Below are 18,548 nucleotides of genomic sequence, written 5' to 3'. Positions count from 1 at the left end.
AATCAAACCTGGTTCTCCACATTAGGGTCCATCTGCTCTTAACCACTGCACCATGCTGGCTCAGACAGTTTTGTTCCTCAAAGACTGCAGCAAAGCAGGTTTGGGAAAGAGAACATGGAAGACAAGGAAAGGGCAACTGGAGAAGTACATTGCTCCCCTTAAAGTGTTCCAGTTTGGAAGCAAAACTGAAGAAAAACTTCCATGCTCAAGCCTCAGATTCAGTTCCACAAACCTCCTTACTATCCCCTCCGTTGCAATAATTTGCCACATCTTACCTCCTGCTCTTTCAGCTTTTCAGGGATCCCTTTCATCCACTCCCGCAGCTCAGACAGCTCCTCAATGCTGTTTGGTTTTTCATGAATCTTTCGGCTGATGGCTTTGAAGACTTCACAGATCTAAAGAAGGAAGTGCTGAATCTGTAAATATGGCTTGAACACAGGCACACAGTTGAGTAAAAAAATAAATTGGCTGTATTCCCTATTGAATAGCCACTTTTTAAAATCCAAGACTTAAAACACTTTAAAGTCTGATTTTCAGGTGTGAGGGCACAAAGGGAAATAAAAGTTCTTGAAATCCCAGAAATTCAAGCCAAAAATGCATTATAAGGAGCATACTGTTGCCATCCAGTTTTCTCCATGATTCCTCATGTAATATTAAAGAAAACTCATGACATTACATTGTCATGCTCAATGTTTCCCTGCTCAAATCACACAAGCTCAGGAAATCCTGAACAGAGAGATTTGGGGGAATGGGGTGGAATTTCCAGATTTTTGCCCTTCAAAGTAATAATACTGCTTTTGTACATTAATATGCTTAGGAAATAGCAACAGAAGAACTATTTTTACCTGTAGCTTGTCATGCTTGGGCCCAATTATGCTGAAGCACTTGGGATATTGATTACCTCCTACCAAGATAATCTCCAAGAATTCATACATACTAAAAGGATTTGGAAAGTGTTATGAGTGTATTGTCGAAGGCTTTCACCACGTCGATACTATGTTAGAAGGTTATTGGCCGTATGGTTGATAGTTCTAGCAGCATTCTCTCCTAACGTTTCGCCTGCATCTGTGGCTGGCATCTTCAGAGGATCTGATGTTGGGAAAGCAAGTGGAGTATATATATCTGTTGGAGTGTCCAGGGTGGGTGGAGAAACATAGTCTATGTTTCTCCACCCACCCTCGACTATGTTTCTCCCCCCACCCTGGACACTCCAACAGATATATATACTCCACTTGCTTTCCCAACATCAGATCCTCTGAAGATGCCAGCCACAGATGCAGGCGAAACGTTAGGAGAAAATGCTGCTAGAACACGGCCATACAGCCCGGAAACCACACAGCACCCAAATGTTATGAGTGTAATCACAAATATCTTTTTGCAATCCGCTTGCAATTTTGAATTTGAAGAAGTGACTACAAAACTCCTCTTTTGACTACTTCTCCAGCTGACAGGTATTATATATGCAACTCACATCTTCTACTTGACGGTTGAGATTCTTAGCCAGTATGTCCAGCATAGAAGTGGCCAAGGCTTTGCACTTCTTGGAGAGGGTTTGCCTTACACCTTCAACACCAAGATAGAAGGGGCCAATGATTATAGAACCTGGCAAACTGTTGTCCAGCATCTCCTTTTCTTCCAAATGTGTGTTTACTATCTCTCTCACTTCCTGAGCAGAGGGACACTGGGCTTCATATGGTCTGAAGGCATACAGAAATGCTGTTAAGGGAAGCCCAACAACACAGGTATAGATTTGCACACTGCCCCACATTATATCCCCACATTCACATTTATCGATGAAAGCAAAGTGAACAACGGAAAACTTAGTTTTCAATGGCAAGTATAATTAGTCCCTTTAGTCACAACAGTCACACAATTAGTCACAACAGTGATTGGTCTCATTCGAGACAACGATGAAACCGCATACAGACGGGAGGTTGAACAACTAGCCTCGTGGTGCCACTGGAACAATCTAGAACTGAACACACTTAAAACCGTAGAAATGGTGGTAGATTTCAGGAGAAACCCTCCCATCCTACCTCCTCTCACAATACTAGACAACACAGTATCAACAGTAGAGACCTTTAAATTTCTAGGCTCCATCATATCTCATGACCTAAAATGGACACCTAATATCAAAAATGTCATTAAAAAAGCACAACAAAGAATGTTCTTTCTGCGCCAACTCAGGAAGCTCAAACTGCCCAAGGAGCTGCTGATACAGTTCTACAGAGGAATCATTGAGTCTGTCATCTGCACCTCTATAACTGTGTGGTTTGGTTCTGCAACCCAACAAGATCGACACAGACTTCAGAGAATAATCAGAACTGCAGAAAAAACAATTGCTGCTAACCTGCCTTCCATTGAGGACCTGTATACTGCACGGGTCAAAAAAGGGCTGTGAAAATATTTACTGACCCCTCGCATCCTGGACATAAACTGTTTCAACTCTTACCCTCTAAACGTCGCTACAGAGCACTGCACACCAAGACAACTAGACATAAGAACAGTTTTTTCCCGAATGCCATCACTCTGTTAAACAAATAATTCCCTCGATAATGTCAAACTATTTATTATATATTTATTATATAATTACTGCACTACTTTTTCATCATTCCTATTACCCATCTCCTCCCAATTATGACTGTATGACTATAGCCTGTGCTGACATTTCATTTTATTTTATGATTTTACATTTTATGTTTTTATTACTATTGATTGTTTCCTGATTGCTTACTAGACCTATATGACAATCATTAAGTGCTGTACCTTATGATTCTTGACAAATGTATTTTCTTTTATGTACACTGAGAGCATATGCACCGGAGACAAATTCCTTGTGTGTCCAATCACACTTGGCCAATAAAGATTCTATTCTATTCTATTCTATTCTATTCTATTCTATTCTATTCTTTTCAGAAAATGCCTCAACGTCATTCAAAAGATTAACCCTTGCAACTTGGTTGCCACTCAAAAGTGTCATTCAAATGAAGATGGTATAAGAAGGTGTACAATCAGAAATACTCAGAATTAAATTCCAGTTAAATCAATGGGACATTCCCATTTAATAAACGTGCATAGGACTGTGGTTATGAAATCTGACTGCAAGGTCTCCAACATCTAAACATTTGCTGCTTAGGTCAAGGTTATTCAGCTCCTGTATGATGCTAGAGCAGCTAAGTAAGAGGAGACATTGAAAAATATCAGCCAAAAGAATTTGGTGCAGTAGGAAAAAAGAGGCAGAAGTAGAAAAGGTAAAATTGAAAGAGGTTAAATTAGCAAGTTGGTTCAAGTGAAAGGAGGGAGGGATGTGTGCTGTCGCGCAGGGCAGGGGGACGTTCCCCTGGCCTGGGCGACACGCCGGAAGGTCGGAGGGATGGTAAGGCATTCAAGTGATGGCGCAGCACTGCGCCGTCTTCCCCGCCCCTACTGGGACCATTCGTGAGAACGGTTCCGGGGGGTGCGTTGGCATTGTATACGCCGACGCACCCCCTGAGTGTGGCCGTGCAGAAATGGCCAAAGTCATATATAGATGCTTAAGTAGTTATTGTAAACCTAAACACCTAATAAAGGTTTAGAGACGTCAAATGTGGCTCATTTCAAGAAGGAGGGTCACAAGGACAAACTATGTAAGTCAAGAATTAGCTCTGGCAAGCTAACAGACTGCAATAAATGCTATAACTAGACCAGCATGGTGACATCCAGTATGGTATAGTGTGTTGGACTAGGATTTGGGAGACCTGGGGCCAGATTCTCACTCTGCCATAGAGACTTTCTGGGCCAATTGCACACTTATAGCAAAACTTATCACACAGGGTTGTTGTGAGGATAAAATGAAAAACAGGAGAATGATGTAAGCCACTTCAGGTCCTTCTTGGGGAGAAAACTCAGGATAAAAATGAAATAATTAAAGATTATTCATAAAATAGAGACTTTGAGTGTGGTACTGCATAATCATGGTGGCAATGGCATTGTACCTTTGTGCCTTAGTAGATGGGAAATCCACTTCCTTGGCATTTAAGAACATAAGAATATAAGAACAAGCCAGCTGGATCAGACCAAAGTCCATCTAGTCCAGCTCTCTGCTACTTGCAGTGGTCCACCAGGTGCCTTTGGGAGCTCACATGTAGGATGTGAACGCAATGGCCTTCTGCGGCTGTTGCTCCCGATCACCTGGTCTGTTAAGGCATTTGCAATCTCAGATCAAAGAGGATCAAGATTGGTAGCCATAAATCGATTTCTCCTCCATAAATCTGTCCAAGCCCCTTTTAAAGCTATCCAGGTTAGTGGCCATCACCACCTCCTGTGGCAGCATATTCCAAACACCAATCACACGTTGCGTGAAGAAGTGTTTCCTTTTATTAGTCCTAATTCTCCCCCCCAGCATTTTCAATGAATGCCCCCTGGTTCTAGTATTGTGAGAAAGAGAGAAAAATGTCTCTCTGTCAACATTTTCTACCCCATGCATAATTTTGTAGACTTCAATCATATCCCCCCTCAGCCGCCTCCTCTCCAAACTAAAGAGTCCTAAACGCTGCAGCCTCTCCTCATAGGGAAGGTGCTCCAGTCCCTCAATCATCCTTGTTGCCCTTCTCTGCACTTTTTCTATCTCCTCAATATCCTTTTTGAGATGCGGCGACCAGAACTGGACACAGTACTCCAAGTGCGGTCGCACCACTGCTTTATATAAGGGCATGACAATCTTTGCAGTTTTATTATCAATTCCTTTCCTAATGATCCCCAGCATAGAGTTTGCCTTTTTCACAGCTGCCATGCATTGAGTTGACATTCCCATGGAACTATCAACTAAGACGCCTAAATCCCTTTCCTGGTCTGTGACTGATAGCACTGACCCCTGTAGCGTGTATGTGAAGTTTGGATTTTTTGCCCCTGTGTGCATCACTTTACATTTTGCTACACTGAACTGCATTTGCCATTTCTGAGCCCACTCACCTAATTTATCAAGGTCCGCTTGGAGCTCTTCGCAATCCTTAATTTAATTTGCCAATATAAAAACCATTGGCACTCCTTCCCCTCTATCTGAATTTCATACCTTTCTTTTAGCTGGTAACCATTTTGATCCTTTTTTTAACACATCAGAGTATCTCAGATAATTCGTTTCCAATGTTGGATTTAAGTGGAAGGATTCTGGGGGAGATATCCATTTTGGAACTTCTGTCGAAAATTTGTTTCTATATTCTATCCATACTTTGTAAATAGCTTTACAAAGGAGATAAATGTTTTTAGATAACAGAAGAGCTGGGGATTGGCAGGGTCAGCAGAGTCCATGACAAGAGACAACAACGATGGATGATGAGGGAAGTGGGAGCCTTGGCGAGAGACTCCTTGACTATGTCAACAACTATGGCACAGACTCCAATGAGGAGGAAATTTTGACAGCTGATGACAGTGTCTACTCTGGGAAGAGACATCGAACTGACAAATTGGCAATGGACCTCGGTGTTTAGGAGACAACAGCAATCAATGCTGAGAAGAGACCTCCAATGGGCAAACCAGGAAATCTGACCATGAACACATTAGTGATGGTCTCACAGCTGAAAAGTTAGTGCCTTGGCCTGAAAGATATTTTAAATTTTCTTTCAGGCCTTCTTAACAGAAGGTTTTGAAGCAGCCTGTGTACTCAACTAAACCCACATCAGAAGATAGCCCAGACATAATCGTACAGACTGAAGAGGGTGGGTATGAATGTGTCCTCTTTGAAGTCTTACTAGAGGGAGTATCCACCAAAGAGAGAGACTTTTCCCACAGAATGGTATTAAGCCTTAGGAATAAAAAGGTAGCAAGATGGGCATATATCAGAGACATAAGTCTTTCCAAGACAGAAGAGGCATTCTTCATACTCATTGTTCTGAGCCATCCTAGAGCCATATTGGAACACTTCTTGAATAAAGTCATAGTCAAAGAAAAGATCCTGAAGTAAGCTGAAGAGCTCAGCAAAGCAGATCCTCTCTTCACAGCAACAAAGGGAGAGATGAGAGCGTGCTCTTCCCGCCTCCTTTTGCATGACTGTTTGAGCAGAAAACCAGCCTGCTCTCATCTCCACAGTGGGAGGAGGAAGAGTGCTCCAAGCATGCAAAAATTCCTGAAAGCCTTCTGGTCAGTTCTCCATGGCCTACCTGTGGCTGCGCAGTCCCCAAGTGGGACTGCATTGAAGACGCAACAATGAATGTGCAATTATGTAAGATTTTGGTAACTGGATCAAGGAAGTAGAATTTGTAGCATTCTGACTGAAAGAGCATTGGGTTGCCGAAAGATTTAATTACTCCTACAGGATGGCAGTATCAAAACAAAAGGTTATTAAGGCTGTTGCTTTAAGCATATTCTGTCCAAGTTTTCAAAACACATCTAAATATGTAAAGTGTGAATGCAACAAACAGATTTCTGAAACATGTATATTTCACTTGAGGCTCCCTAGTGACAGCACATTCAGCAGCAAAACTTAATGTGAGAAACAACATTTTCTTGCTACCTTTTTATTCCTAAGGCTTAATACCATTCTGTGGGAAAAGTCTCTCTCTTTGGTGGATACTCCCTCTAGTAAGACTTCAACATTTTCCTTTGAATGTATGATCAACCCCAAATGATCATTACTGTAGAAAACCAGAGATTCAAACATATTTTTGCTACCAAGTCATAGCTAATTTATGGTGACCCTGTGGGGTTTATCAAGACAAGAGATGTTCAGATGCTTTGCTATTGTCTGCCTCTGCACAGTGACCCTGGACTTACTTGGAGGTCTCCCATCCAAAACCAGAGCTAACCCTACTTAGTTTCTAAGATCTGATAAGATTAAGCTAGCCAGGACTATCTAGGTCACAGCAACAAAACAACCTTTATAGCAGTTAGAAGTAGCAAATAACCCATATTATTGGATTTCTCATCTTTTCCTGATTCTTTTGTCATTGAAAGTGAAATTAGCACAGTATGCTCAACATCATTAATATTAAATATCTACCAACTGGGATGCACTATTCCTGCTCCCTTCACGAGCACTAAGCAATAAATACCTTAATTTTCCTATCCAGTTTTTAAAAGTATCTCTTCTATTATTCTCTGTCCTTCCACATAAATGATACTTACTTTAGGAGGGCACCGATATCACGATTATTCAGTTCTAAGTACTTTTCATAATTCTTAGCATATGCCTGGAGAGGGATCAGTGCCTTGCGAACGCACGTGCAGATAGTATTACGCAGCTCTTCTACAGCTGGCTCATGAAGGCCCACAGACTCCAACAATGGTGTTCCACAGATGAATATGTTTTCAAGCACATACTGAAAGAATGCCAGAGTGATGTCAATTAAACACAAGGAAGATTGCAGCCTGCCTCCATTTATCCCACTGAGGTAGTACACAGGATGAAAACTGATTTACTGCTATATAGACTAACAACACTTCCCCATTCGACAGAAAATGGAAACACATTTTATCCCAAGAACAACAGTCTTAGACAAATGTAAGTTTTGACATGTGGTTGACATTATTTATGCAGTGTAAACAGTGGCTGCTACAACAGTTTGTGCAGTTATAATACAAAGGCCCTCATACAGTGTCCAGAGCCCCATCTGAACTGGTCATATTACATGCTATTTAAACCATGTGTTGTTTCACTTTTGCTGCAGCTTATTTCTATGAGCCCATGATGGCAAGTTTCCTATCTCAGACTAGGTACTTTGGCTATTCTAGGCATTGTCACCTGACATGCAAACAAAAACAACAAATGTATTGTCGAAAGCTTTCACGGCCGGATTCAACTGGTTCTGGTGTGTTTTCTGGGCTGTGTGGCCATGGTCTGGTGGATCTTGTTCCTAATGTTTCACCTGCATCTGTGGCTGGAATCTTCAGAGGTGTATCACAGTGTGTAACAGACTTCCCTCTGTGATACACCTCTGAAGATGCCAACCACAGATGCAGGAGAAATGTTAGAAACAAGATCCACCAGATCACAGTCACACAGCCCAGAAAACCCACCAGAACCAAAAACAACGAAGTCCAACAATTTTTATAATATAACTGCTCTTTGCTGCAGTTCCACGACACAATGGCCGTAGAAGAAATTTCATGGAGGCAAATGTTGTGCCATGGAAGACAATGATTGAAGGGCAGCACTTTTCAAAAACAGAAGGTGAAAAACCAGCATTGCACTTACATGCAACTGTTGTTCATTAAGTGGTCTTCTTTGCAGGCACGCCTGGGACTGAGCAGGCGCAGGCCAGCTGCAGAGACAAATGTCAAGCTTCTGAGATGATTTTTCACTTTCCAGAGCCTCTCCCTCTCCCTCTCTGAGCTAAAGGTAGGAAGGTAGGAAGATTCCTGCCCAATCAGCTGAGAGGAAGGGGAAGGAGCTCTCCCTCAGTTCTCTGATCCCGCCACAGATCAACTTCCCATATCGAACAATTCAAGGGCATGTGCCAGGAACAGTCCACAGTGGGGAAGAAGGGATGGATATGTGCCTGCCTGGAACACCACTCAATTAACAAAAATTACAGGTTAAGCGCAACACTATTTTAGTCTTTGTGGCCTTCTGTGATGTTCCACATGGGAGAGTTTGCGAGTTTTTCTGGCAGGTGAGGCAGTGGAGGTGGGACTGAGACTGAAGCAATGCCCACAGCAACCACTGTAATGTTTAAACAACTTAAGCTTTTATTAACAGTATCTCAACAATGTAACTATATTATAGTACAGAACTATAATATAAATGCAGTTATCCCTTCCACATCGCAATTTTCCCCACCGCTGTTTTGATATATCACGGGTTGGCATAAAAAATTAAATGGGAATTTTTTGGGAGTTTTGTGGAAGCCACAGATGACAAAGGTCACCAGACCACACAAAAAAGCTTAAAAACCTCAAAAAGGCATAAAATATATGTATAGTATTGTATAATATCAACATATTTTATTTTTTACTAACATAAGTATACACAATTTCTTTTTAAAAGTTAAAATAACAGAAAAAAATCGTGCTTCCTCTCTGGTAGAAAGAGAGGGTCAGAAAATTTTATGCAGCTATCCAGATAGCAAGGGGTGCTGCACCCCTAACCCCACTGATGTAGAAGGGATAACTGTAGTGATTGCAATATCGCCCTTCCCACTGCAGCTTCCCCCTGGAATCAATGTCCACTGCATAGTAATAAATGAACACGAAAGAGGAAGACCATGTTGCTGCTTTACAGATGTCAATCAAATCCACCAACATGGGGAAGGCGGCTGTAGCTTGACATTTGTTTCCGCAGCTGGCAAACGCCTGCGCAGTCCTCTGTGTGTGCAGAAGGCCATGAAGATGAACAGATGTTCCTCAAGATAATTTTTAGTGTTATCTGATGAACTGTCTAAACTTGGATATAAAAGGAAGTTTTTAAAATTTGCACCAACTCTCTTTGTGAAGAAGTAATAAAACAAATCCACCAAACATATGATTTCATATCCTGCCATGAATTCAGTGTCAGTACTATCAATTTGGAAATTTAACATTATAGAATCGTTCGGTGCTCTACTCATTAAAATCTAGCATGTTTTTCTTAGTGCAAAAATGTTAGCTAAATCTTTTTTCTGTACCATCTTTTTTCACCTTTCACCTTATTAAAATTGTTGAGTTTTTTTAATCTATGCATGAGTTGCTGTATGAAGTGTGCAGCTTCATCTGACATTTTCCTAACTAGAAAATATCAGAAAATGTAACCAAACCAAATCTTTTTACCTGAAACTCAGGATACATTAATTGGAGACTAGCATGACCTTTTCCCATATGGAGAAGGAGATCAATTCTTCTCAGCCTGACTAAGCTGCCTTCCTATACCTTTTCTGTTTTCACAAATTTCACATGGAAGTGAAAGCAATTGTGCTGAGTATCTACCCTCAACAATGTTCTAATGTACCAGTTACACTGACAAAGTTATGATGCAGAAGTAGCCAAACTACAAGTGATTTATTGGTATAGAAATACAAGTCAAGTAGGCTATAGTGATTAGAGTGTTGCTGGAACTTGCGAGTCTTATATTCAAATCTTTTATCAACCAGAAAACTCACTGGGAAAGGATGGACTAGTCGCCTGCTCTCAGAGCCACACTACAAGGGACAGAGGGCACAGATTCATCCCATTGCTTCTGCCTTTTAAAAAACATTTGTAGTTCTTCAAAAATTGCCACAAGGTCCTGATTCAGATTGAGCATGCAGCTTCCCCTCTGCCTTGCTTTTTCAAGTCCCATAACAGCGATGAGGCAGTTTTGCACCAGAATATGATCTAATCCAGTGGTTCTCAACCTTCCTAATGCCACAACCCTTTAAATTCAGTTCCTCATGTTGTGGTGACCCCCAATTCTAACATTTATCCATTTTACATATGGAGAACACTGATGCAGAGTCTAAGGCGAAATCTGTGAAAGGGCCGTTCGACCCCCAAAGGGGTCCCAACCTCCAGGTTGAGAACCACTGATCTAATCTGAAAGCGGTGGCGTATCTAGGGGGGCATAAGGGGCTTGAGACCCAGGTGCCATTCACCTGGGTCACATGGGCCGCACATTTGGCCGCCCTGCTGCCCCCTCCCTCCCTCACCTGCAAGCCAGGAAAGCAACCTGAGGCATCACAACCTATGCCTCACTGCCTACCATCACTCTTTTTCCTGCTCCTCCACCTGCCAGCCCCACCCACCCCCACTCGCTTGCCTACTTGCTCATCGTGCTTGATGCCTCCCCTGCCACCATGCCACACTCAGTGCCTTCCCCACCACCACTGCTGCCCACAGCACTCATAGGCCAAGCCAGACAGTGAGGAGGGCAGAGAGAAGATGCCTGCAGCTGGGCAGCAGAAAACTTGCCACAGAAGCAGTCGTGGAACAGCAGTTTGAAGACATGTTACGCAAGAAGTTTCCCCTTCCCTCCACCCCTCCCTGGTAGGCAAGAGGTTCCCCTTTCCCCTTGCCCTTCCCCAGGGATGCAAATTGGAGGGGGCAATACTTGCCCCAGGCGCCATTTTCTGTAGATACACCACTGTCTCAAAGAGTTATTGTGAGGATGAAATGAATGATAAAAGACCCACAGATGTTACCTTAAATCAGAGGAAAGGTGGGATAATATAACAAATTTAGATTTAAAAAGGTCATCTTTGTAGCATCCCTAGTACAACCATGTGACTTCAATAAGCATGCAGTAATATAACAGTGCCCTTTTTGAAAAATGGATCATATCTAAGTGAGAAAGTATCTTAAATTCCTCACTCACTTTCTCCAGCTGTGGTATAGTATGGGTAGCCAAGATCCCTTTGTTAAACAAAGAAACAACTGCAGTCTCAAAATTCTCCAAGGGTGTGCTGAAGTGAACACCAGTGTTGTCCAGAATCAAGTCAACTAAAAACACAGGATTTTTTCGTGGCCTGCAGAAGCAAAAATATGGAAATCTCTGTTAGGATTGAATACCTTCCAGCATTGATTCTGCTTTGATAAAAATAATAATTAAAAAATCATTAAACTGAATCACCTCATAAAAACATAAAGGCCCTTCTCCAGTTCTACCTTGGCTTGTTATACACATCTAGAGGACCTCAGTGGGAATATATATCTCCCTCAATAGGCACATCTATCGAGTTCAATGGGATCACAAAAATCATTGTAATGTAAATGCACGCTTGCATTAGCCATGCTTCAGGGTCTCTCTGCCTAGTCTAGGGCAAAACTGCCTAAAGGGATGCCGAGGGTCATTCCTTTTTCTTTGCAGTGAGATGGCATTCACTATAAACCACCTCATATGTATTAATCCAGTCTGCCCTTGAAAACATGCTTGGAATGAGGTAAAACAGCTTCCCTGGATAGTGCTTCATACTGCACTCCTATTTTTACTTACACGTACACATATTCTGCTGAACTAAAACTTACATAGCTGCCTACTTACACTTATACATATTCTGCTGAACTGAAACTTATATAGATGCCTGTAGAGGAAACCCCATGAGCTTCTTTTAGACACAATGAACAAGCCACAATTTATTTGTGAGCCAGAAATACTGGGGCTCACATATCCCCCATCCACCACACTTCACAATGGGACTATTTAACTATTTGACTGCTTAGTTGGTAGTTTTCTTTGATTATGTCTCACTGTAACTATAATTCAGATCAAAGAGTCTGCATAACAGAACTGTACAAGGCAATCCCCAAAATAACATTCACAAGCTAAATCACAATAGTAACAGTAGCTTGGTCTGTGCATGCACAACTATCATGGGGAAAAAAGTCTGGAGTGGCATTTTGAATTGATGGAGCAAAGCAAAATGGTATCTAGCAAAAGAAGGAGGAGAATGGAAGGAGGAGGAGAAAAGGGAAATATTGTAGGGAAAGCAAGGTGGGGAGAACAGTGGCTAGTCATGGATGGAGGAAATTGGAGCTGGAAGGGCTGATGGGGAAAACTGGGAAAAGAGACAGTAGGCATAGGTAGGACAAAAGGCAAGCAGGACAACTAGAAAAAATAGTTTAAAAAAGAACACTACAACACAAAGAATTCAGGTGTTGGTATTAAATGCTAAATCCAGATACTGCTGTTGTAATGTATGTCAAGATTACAATAAAAGTTATTTAGAAATGCCATGAAGAAATCCCTCACCTGCCAACTGCCTCTAAATATAAACTGCTAAAGTATTCAGTTTTACAGCACACCAAAAGGTCTTCCTGCAACAGCATGACATTTGAAATTCCACAGATTCCCATTTTTTCTCTATAAGTAGCTTTCTGGGTCCTAATTGACTCCGAAATTGTGGGGGGGGGGGGGGGGGTAAGCTTCCCCCTCACACTAACAACTGCTTTGACTTGGATCAGTCTCAAAGAACTACTGTTTACCCCTTCAAGGGAAAAATACAGGCTGCCAACTGTTATTTTGATATTTTTCTCAAGGGGACAACTAGCAACTCTGTGGAGTTATTTCAAACTAGCGTGGCCCGGCCATGCGTTGCTGTGGCTTATTGTGGTGAAATGGGAAAGGAACAGTAGCAGCAAATCAATTGCAGAGGCCAGCAGTACATGCTCATGCAAACATGCAGCCTGATACTGTGCGATGTCAGTGATGTGTGTGCCGGCATTCCTTGGGGGGGGGGGGGATGGAAAGGCACCCCTCCCACACATCTAGGCTGGCTGGTCATGATCCTTTACCTGGGAGTAAAGTTTGGTTGGTGGCAATGTGGGTGTCGCTTCTGAGGGGAAACCCTCTGATGGGTGCGACCAGCCATTCAAAGAAGTATGTCATGGTTGCTTTGTAATTGAGCTTTACTCCTGAGTAATGCAAAATGCCTGGTTTTCTGACCAATCTGTAACTGCAGTATTCCGGGGAATCTAGGGGTGCTCTGGCCCCTCCCTCTCCCGTCCTCCTTGCAGAAGTCAGCCCCTCTACTCTCTTCCTCCCTCCCTCCCTTCTCTTCCTTTGCATGCCCGCCCCTCCCTCCTCCCTCCGTTCCCTCTTTCCCCCTCTCTGCTAGGGTGGGTGGGTCCTCTATCACAAGATGCTGGGCCCCCCTGCCTCCCCTCCCTTGCATGCAAACTGCCTCACTGTCTCCCCTCCCCTACTTCTCTTCCCTTGCATGCCACCCCTCCCTCCTCCCTACCTTCCCTTTCCCTCCGCTAGGGTGGGTGGAGTCATGTATCAAGATGCTGGGCCCCCCTGCCTCCCCCCCCCCCTTGCATGCCACCCCTCACTCTCTCTTTCCCTCCCTCACTTCTCTTCTTTTGCATGCCACCCGACCCCCTCCTTCCCTTCCCTTTCCTCCTCCGCCATTTAGGAGTGGGTGGGTCATATCAAGATGCTGGGCCCCCTGCCTCCCCTCCCTTGCATGCCACAGCTCACTTGTCTCCCCTCTCTCACTTCTCTTCCCTTGCATGCCTTCCTCCCCCCCCCCACCATTCCTTTTCCTCTCCCTCCCTCTCTTCCCATTCATGCCACCCAGTGGTGGGATCCAAAAATTTTAGTAACAGGTTCCCACATGGTGGCGGGATTCAAAACTGCATGTAAGCGCCAATGGGGCTGGGCGGGAACTGCACGACGATCGGGTGTGGCCTGCCATTCCACACCCCTCCCTCCTCAGAGTGGGCAGTGGAGGTTAAGAGCTCCGTGGTATCAATCAATCTTGAAGGAACTGGGTTTTGTTCCCTCCTCGCTCTGCCGCCTCTTTGAGCTGTGGGAGGCTTTATCTGGGGGAATTCAGGAGAAGCCTGTACACACACTCCCACACCACGCCAGCTGGGTGACCCTTGGCTAGCTCACAGCTGCACTCGGGAGCTCTCTCAGCTCCCACCTACCTCACAGGGTGTTTGTTGTGAGGGGGGAAGGGCAAGGAGATTTTCAGCCCCTTTGAATCTCCTACAGGAGAGAAAGGGGGGATATAAATCCAAACTACTCCTCCTCCTTCTTCCCTCTTCTTCTTTCTCCCTCCCTCCTCCCTCTCCCTTCATGTGTATGTGTGTGTGCATGTGTTTCTTAATTACCGCACGTGAAGTTACTGCCTATGTGCTGTTTCCACTGCTCAGTCTTTTTTTTGGCCATCTGAGTGAACATTCCTAAGGGCTACCGGAACATCTCTAAGAATTGGTGACAGTTACACATACAGGCCCCTCCCTATCCCCTCTCATTCTCAGGGAGCCAGGAAAAAAGGCGTGCTTACCTGGGCCAGGTATGAAATTTCAGGTATGTGAACATCTGAAAACACTCTCGCCTGACTGACTATAGTGGCTGGGAATTTTCAGAGGAATTGGCCCAGCAGTTACTGAGGTACCCTGTCATCAACACATACACGGTTAGCTTTTTATATATATAGATTAAGATGACTGAGGGCTATATGTGTGAATCACCCTCTCCCTGCATCATGTGCAGAACTGAAGTGAGTTCATAGCAATTATTTACAATGGAAAAAACTCTTGAAAACTCCACTCATGGAATGGCCAGTAACATATCTACTTAGGCTCTGAGTAGGTCCATTGACTCTATTGGGTTTCTAAACAGGATACTTCACATTAACAAATAAGATAAAATCCTTTGCTTTACATTGCTGGGAGCTGCATATGTGAAGGATGCATAAATGCCCTATTAGAAAAATAGGTCCAATCTCTTTACTGACCAACCCCATCCAAGGGAGCAGGCTGAAGAATGCCAAGGAAGGGATCAGTCCTACAAATCACAGCAAACCACAGACCATGGCAAAAATTTCATTTCAGAACATGAGCTACCCTTGGGCTATACAGTCAAGATACAATGATCAGTGGGGTCTCGTTTTATTAACAGGGCATGAGTTCATTTCTCTCCTTACTTGTATGGGCTGTTAACAAGGTCATCTCCCCAGACCATATTTTCACGGCAATTCAGAACACTATAGGAGGCATCCACAAAGAGCTGTACAAAGTTAACCAGTGAATCCTGGACCAGATAACGTACAGAATCCTGCAACATGAACTTAATAAGCTCCATGAGCTGGTGAAGCTTGGACATCTGGTATACCTCCCACTTGGTCTCATAGAGGTTGTACCAGCCTTTCCCTATGTCTCTCAGGCTGCTTCTCACAGCTATCTTTAGAGTATTGATCCAGGTATCCTTTAGGAACATTGAAATCTAGAGGAAAACAGAACAACCAAGCACATGAACCACAGTGATAACCATGCAAATGAATGTCATACAACCTTGAGGGCTGCTTTCTCTAGGCAAAGCAACTTTGTGAACTGGGTGATCTGCAAAGTAGGTGCACCAGTTCAACCTTTCCTTACCTGCTGCTTTTCTACTGAAACTCTCACCCAGGCACTCTCCCCTAAGGGTAACCAGATCTACAATTGTAAGGGTAAACATGTGTCTGGAAAACAAGGGGAGGGGGAGAACTGAGAGAGTTACAGTAAATACATGGCAGCTGGCTTAAGTGCTTACTCATTCTGAACTGTTTCATCTATAAAAATCAGTCTTCAGTGTTATTACATGCATCTCAGCTCACAAAATACCATTTAGAAAGCAGGCAGAACACTGCTATCTACCTCAATAATCATTTCAGCTATGGTAACAGCTGCTCTCATAGCAATCTACTTTGAAAGAAATCATACGGCGCAAGATTTGTTTCAGTTTAGCATCTTGATTGGGACAGTACTAACGTAACATCTTATTCTTAACAACATGCTAAGAAAAACTCCTGCTTTGACAAAAACAGGACAGCTGTAATTCTTCTTTCTCATCTCCATTTCCATTTTTAAGATAACTCACTAAAAATTGCTGCCCATTGTTTTCAGGGAACAGCTTTAATCTTAAGAAAAATCGGCACGTGCATTGCCAGTTGTTTCCCTTTACACTGCTTTTGTAAAAAAATTTTTACATTGAAGGAAATAAAAGACTGCTGAGGAATGTCAGGGAATACTAGAAACAACTGGACCTCACGCAGAACTGGACTTCCTGTGGCCATTTGAATCCTACTCAAATTGGTTTTGGGAAAGTGTAAGCCTCTTAATCACACACATGAGAATAGGCCATTGAGTCTGAACAACTGCAGTCCTTCTTAAGACTCCAGATTATTCTCAAGGAGCTTCTTAATATTTCTCCTTCTATGGCAGACAGACTGAAGTCTTGTCATAGGCTTCATACATTTTGCAAGACCCCACCTCTGCCAAAATCTCTCCCCTTCAGATCCTCTGAAGATGCCAGCCACAGATGCAGGCGAAACGTCAGGAGAGAATGCTGCTAGAACATGGCCATACAGCCCGGAAACCACACAGCACCCAAGCCTCTCCCCTTTGTCTTACCTGAGAAAAGGTCTGCATCTGGGTCTGTTCAAACTCTTCAAGGTGGCTATACTTAGTCAGAGTTGAATGGAACAATGACATCGCAGCAGTTTTATTGCATTCATCCCGTACTTGGCACAAAGCCATGATGACTTCTGGTCGCGTCAGGAGGGAGACAAAGCTAAAAGCTTCCCTTTGCTCATTAAACGGGTACTCAGGGATCTCGATGAGGCCTAGTGGCAAAAACATTATATTTAAACTAAGTAGCAAAAGTGGCATCACAACAGTCATGCTAAGCTTCTGTATTTCCTTGCATCTTACATGAAACTGTTGGACACTGCTCCTTCCGCAGGTTCCGCAGGCAAGTCAGCTCTAGCAGCTGTTTCCACCAGAGCACTTTGAAGAAGCCCTGCTTGGGTTACTAATCCATCTATCAACTCTCTTGCCTCCAGCTTGTTTCCTATAAAGCAGAGCCACTCCACCAGTGCTTGTACTCCTTTCCACATTACCTTCTCCCCACTCATTAAAGCAGCAAGTCTCCTTTGCTTGTGACTCCTGATTATTTGGGTATGAGTGCTCCAAGTAGGCATGCAGGTTCCAGTGTCAGTACCCAGTCACACTCCTCTAAACCTTACCTTCCTTCATTCTCTGAGTACAGCAGGCCTTACTAAAAATATTTTGGATATGTATGGTAGGGGAAAAAAGACTAAAAATAAGACTCTCCCCACGCTCAGGCCCTACCTGAACTCCCTACCCCTGCCAAACTCCCCCCCCCCCCCGTACTGTTGCAACCAGGCATGTTGGACTTGTGGGGATGGCTTTCTGGGCACATAGCCTTCTCCTCTATCTGCCCCATCATCTTCCTCCTTCTCCTGCAGGGGCAAGGCCCTGGGAAAGCAGACTTGTGGCCAGGGGGACCAGAGCCAGATACAGTGGGAAGGCTGCAGCACAATGATGGCTCCCTCCCACTGAGATGTCACCACTGCATGCCTGGCTGCTGCTGCCGCCACCACTGCTGGTCCTGACCCAGGCAGTACCCCCCCCCCCCCCAGCACCTGCACATCAAGGCGGGCACCCACCTCTTCACCACTGACTACAACCATACCAAAAAGATTTCTTTGTTTGTTTTTGCAGTTGCGGCAGCGAGGCAGTGGAGGGAGTTTGATGGGGGGCTGAAGAGGGTTCAGCAAGGGGGTGGGGTGGGGGAGTTCAGCAGATCACCATTTTGTGGTGATACGCTACTGCCTTGCACAACCTGCAAACCTCCCCAAAAGATAATGCTCTGTGACACAATTGACCTCTTCTTAACCATATACAGTATCGTTTAAAGTTAATCACAACAAATATCTCCCACTGCACCGAATATAGCATAGTTTAAAGTTAATCACAACCAACAACAGAGATTTTTACAGCCTGGAAAGAGACCGTCCATCTCTGCTGTGCCACCTACCCTTGTCTGGCACCTTCTCTTCCTCTTTGTCAGGCAGCGTGACATAAGAGAATGTCTGAGGGCTTCCAGCATACCCTCCTGTCAAAGCCATCTTGCCCATGGTACGCCCAGAGTTCAGTGGACACTTCCTTCCCCAGGTGGTACAGCCGATTTAAAATGCTAAGTATAATTAAAACACTAATTAACAGAATGAACAATGACCACTCAAAATGATATATCTGCATCACTCATATCTGCAGTCCCATATTCAACTCCCTTGTGCTCACTTATACTTTGCTTCTTCATTAAAAGGGTCTGAAGTGCATTAGCAGGTCCTCATGGTAGGCCTGAAATGAAGTACCATGCGATGCAGAAAGAT

The 18,548-nt window shown here is 43.7% G+C and overlaps 1 protein-coding gene across 1 annotated transcript in view; it reads right to left on the bottom strand.

Moving 5' to 3' along the window:
- DNAH1 (dynein axonemal heavy chain 1) overlaps nt 1–18,548 on the bottom strand; it is a 181,904-nt gene that overhangs the window by 127,373 nt on the left and 35,983 nt on the right. The window contains 8 exon segments of the mRNA XM_048487348.1: nt 276–395; nt 1,472–1,697; nt 7,099–7,292; nt 11,237–11,387; nt 15,297–15,595; nt 16,762–16,973; nt 18,191–18,308; nt 18,310–18,349. Of these exon segments, the coding sequence (XP_048343305.1) occupies nt 276–395; nt 1,472–1,697; nt 7,099–7,292; nt 11,237–11,387; nt 15,297–15,595; nt 16,762–16,973; nt 18,191–18,308; nt 18,310–18,349 (1,360 nt within the window).

The sequence above is a fragment of the Sphaerodactylus townsendi genome, linkage group LG03 (genome assembly GCF_021028975.2).
Source record: "Sphaerodactylus townsendi isolate TG3544 linkage group LG03, MPM_Stown_v2.3, whole genome shotgun sequence".
NCBI classification, from domain to species: Eukaryota; Metazoa; Chordata; class Lepidosauria; order Squamata; family Sphaerodactylidae; genus Sphaerodactylus; species Sphaerodactylus townsendi.
This window is presented reverse-complemented; position numbering and strand designations above follow the sequence as displayed.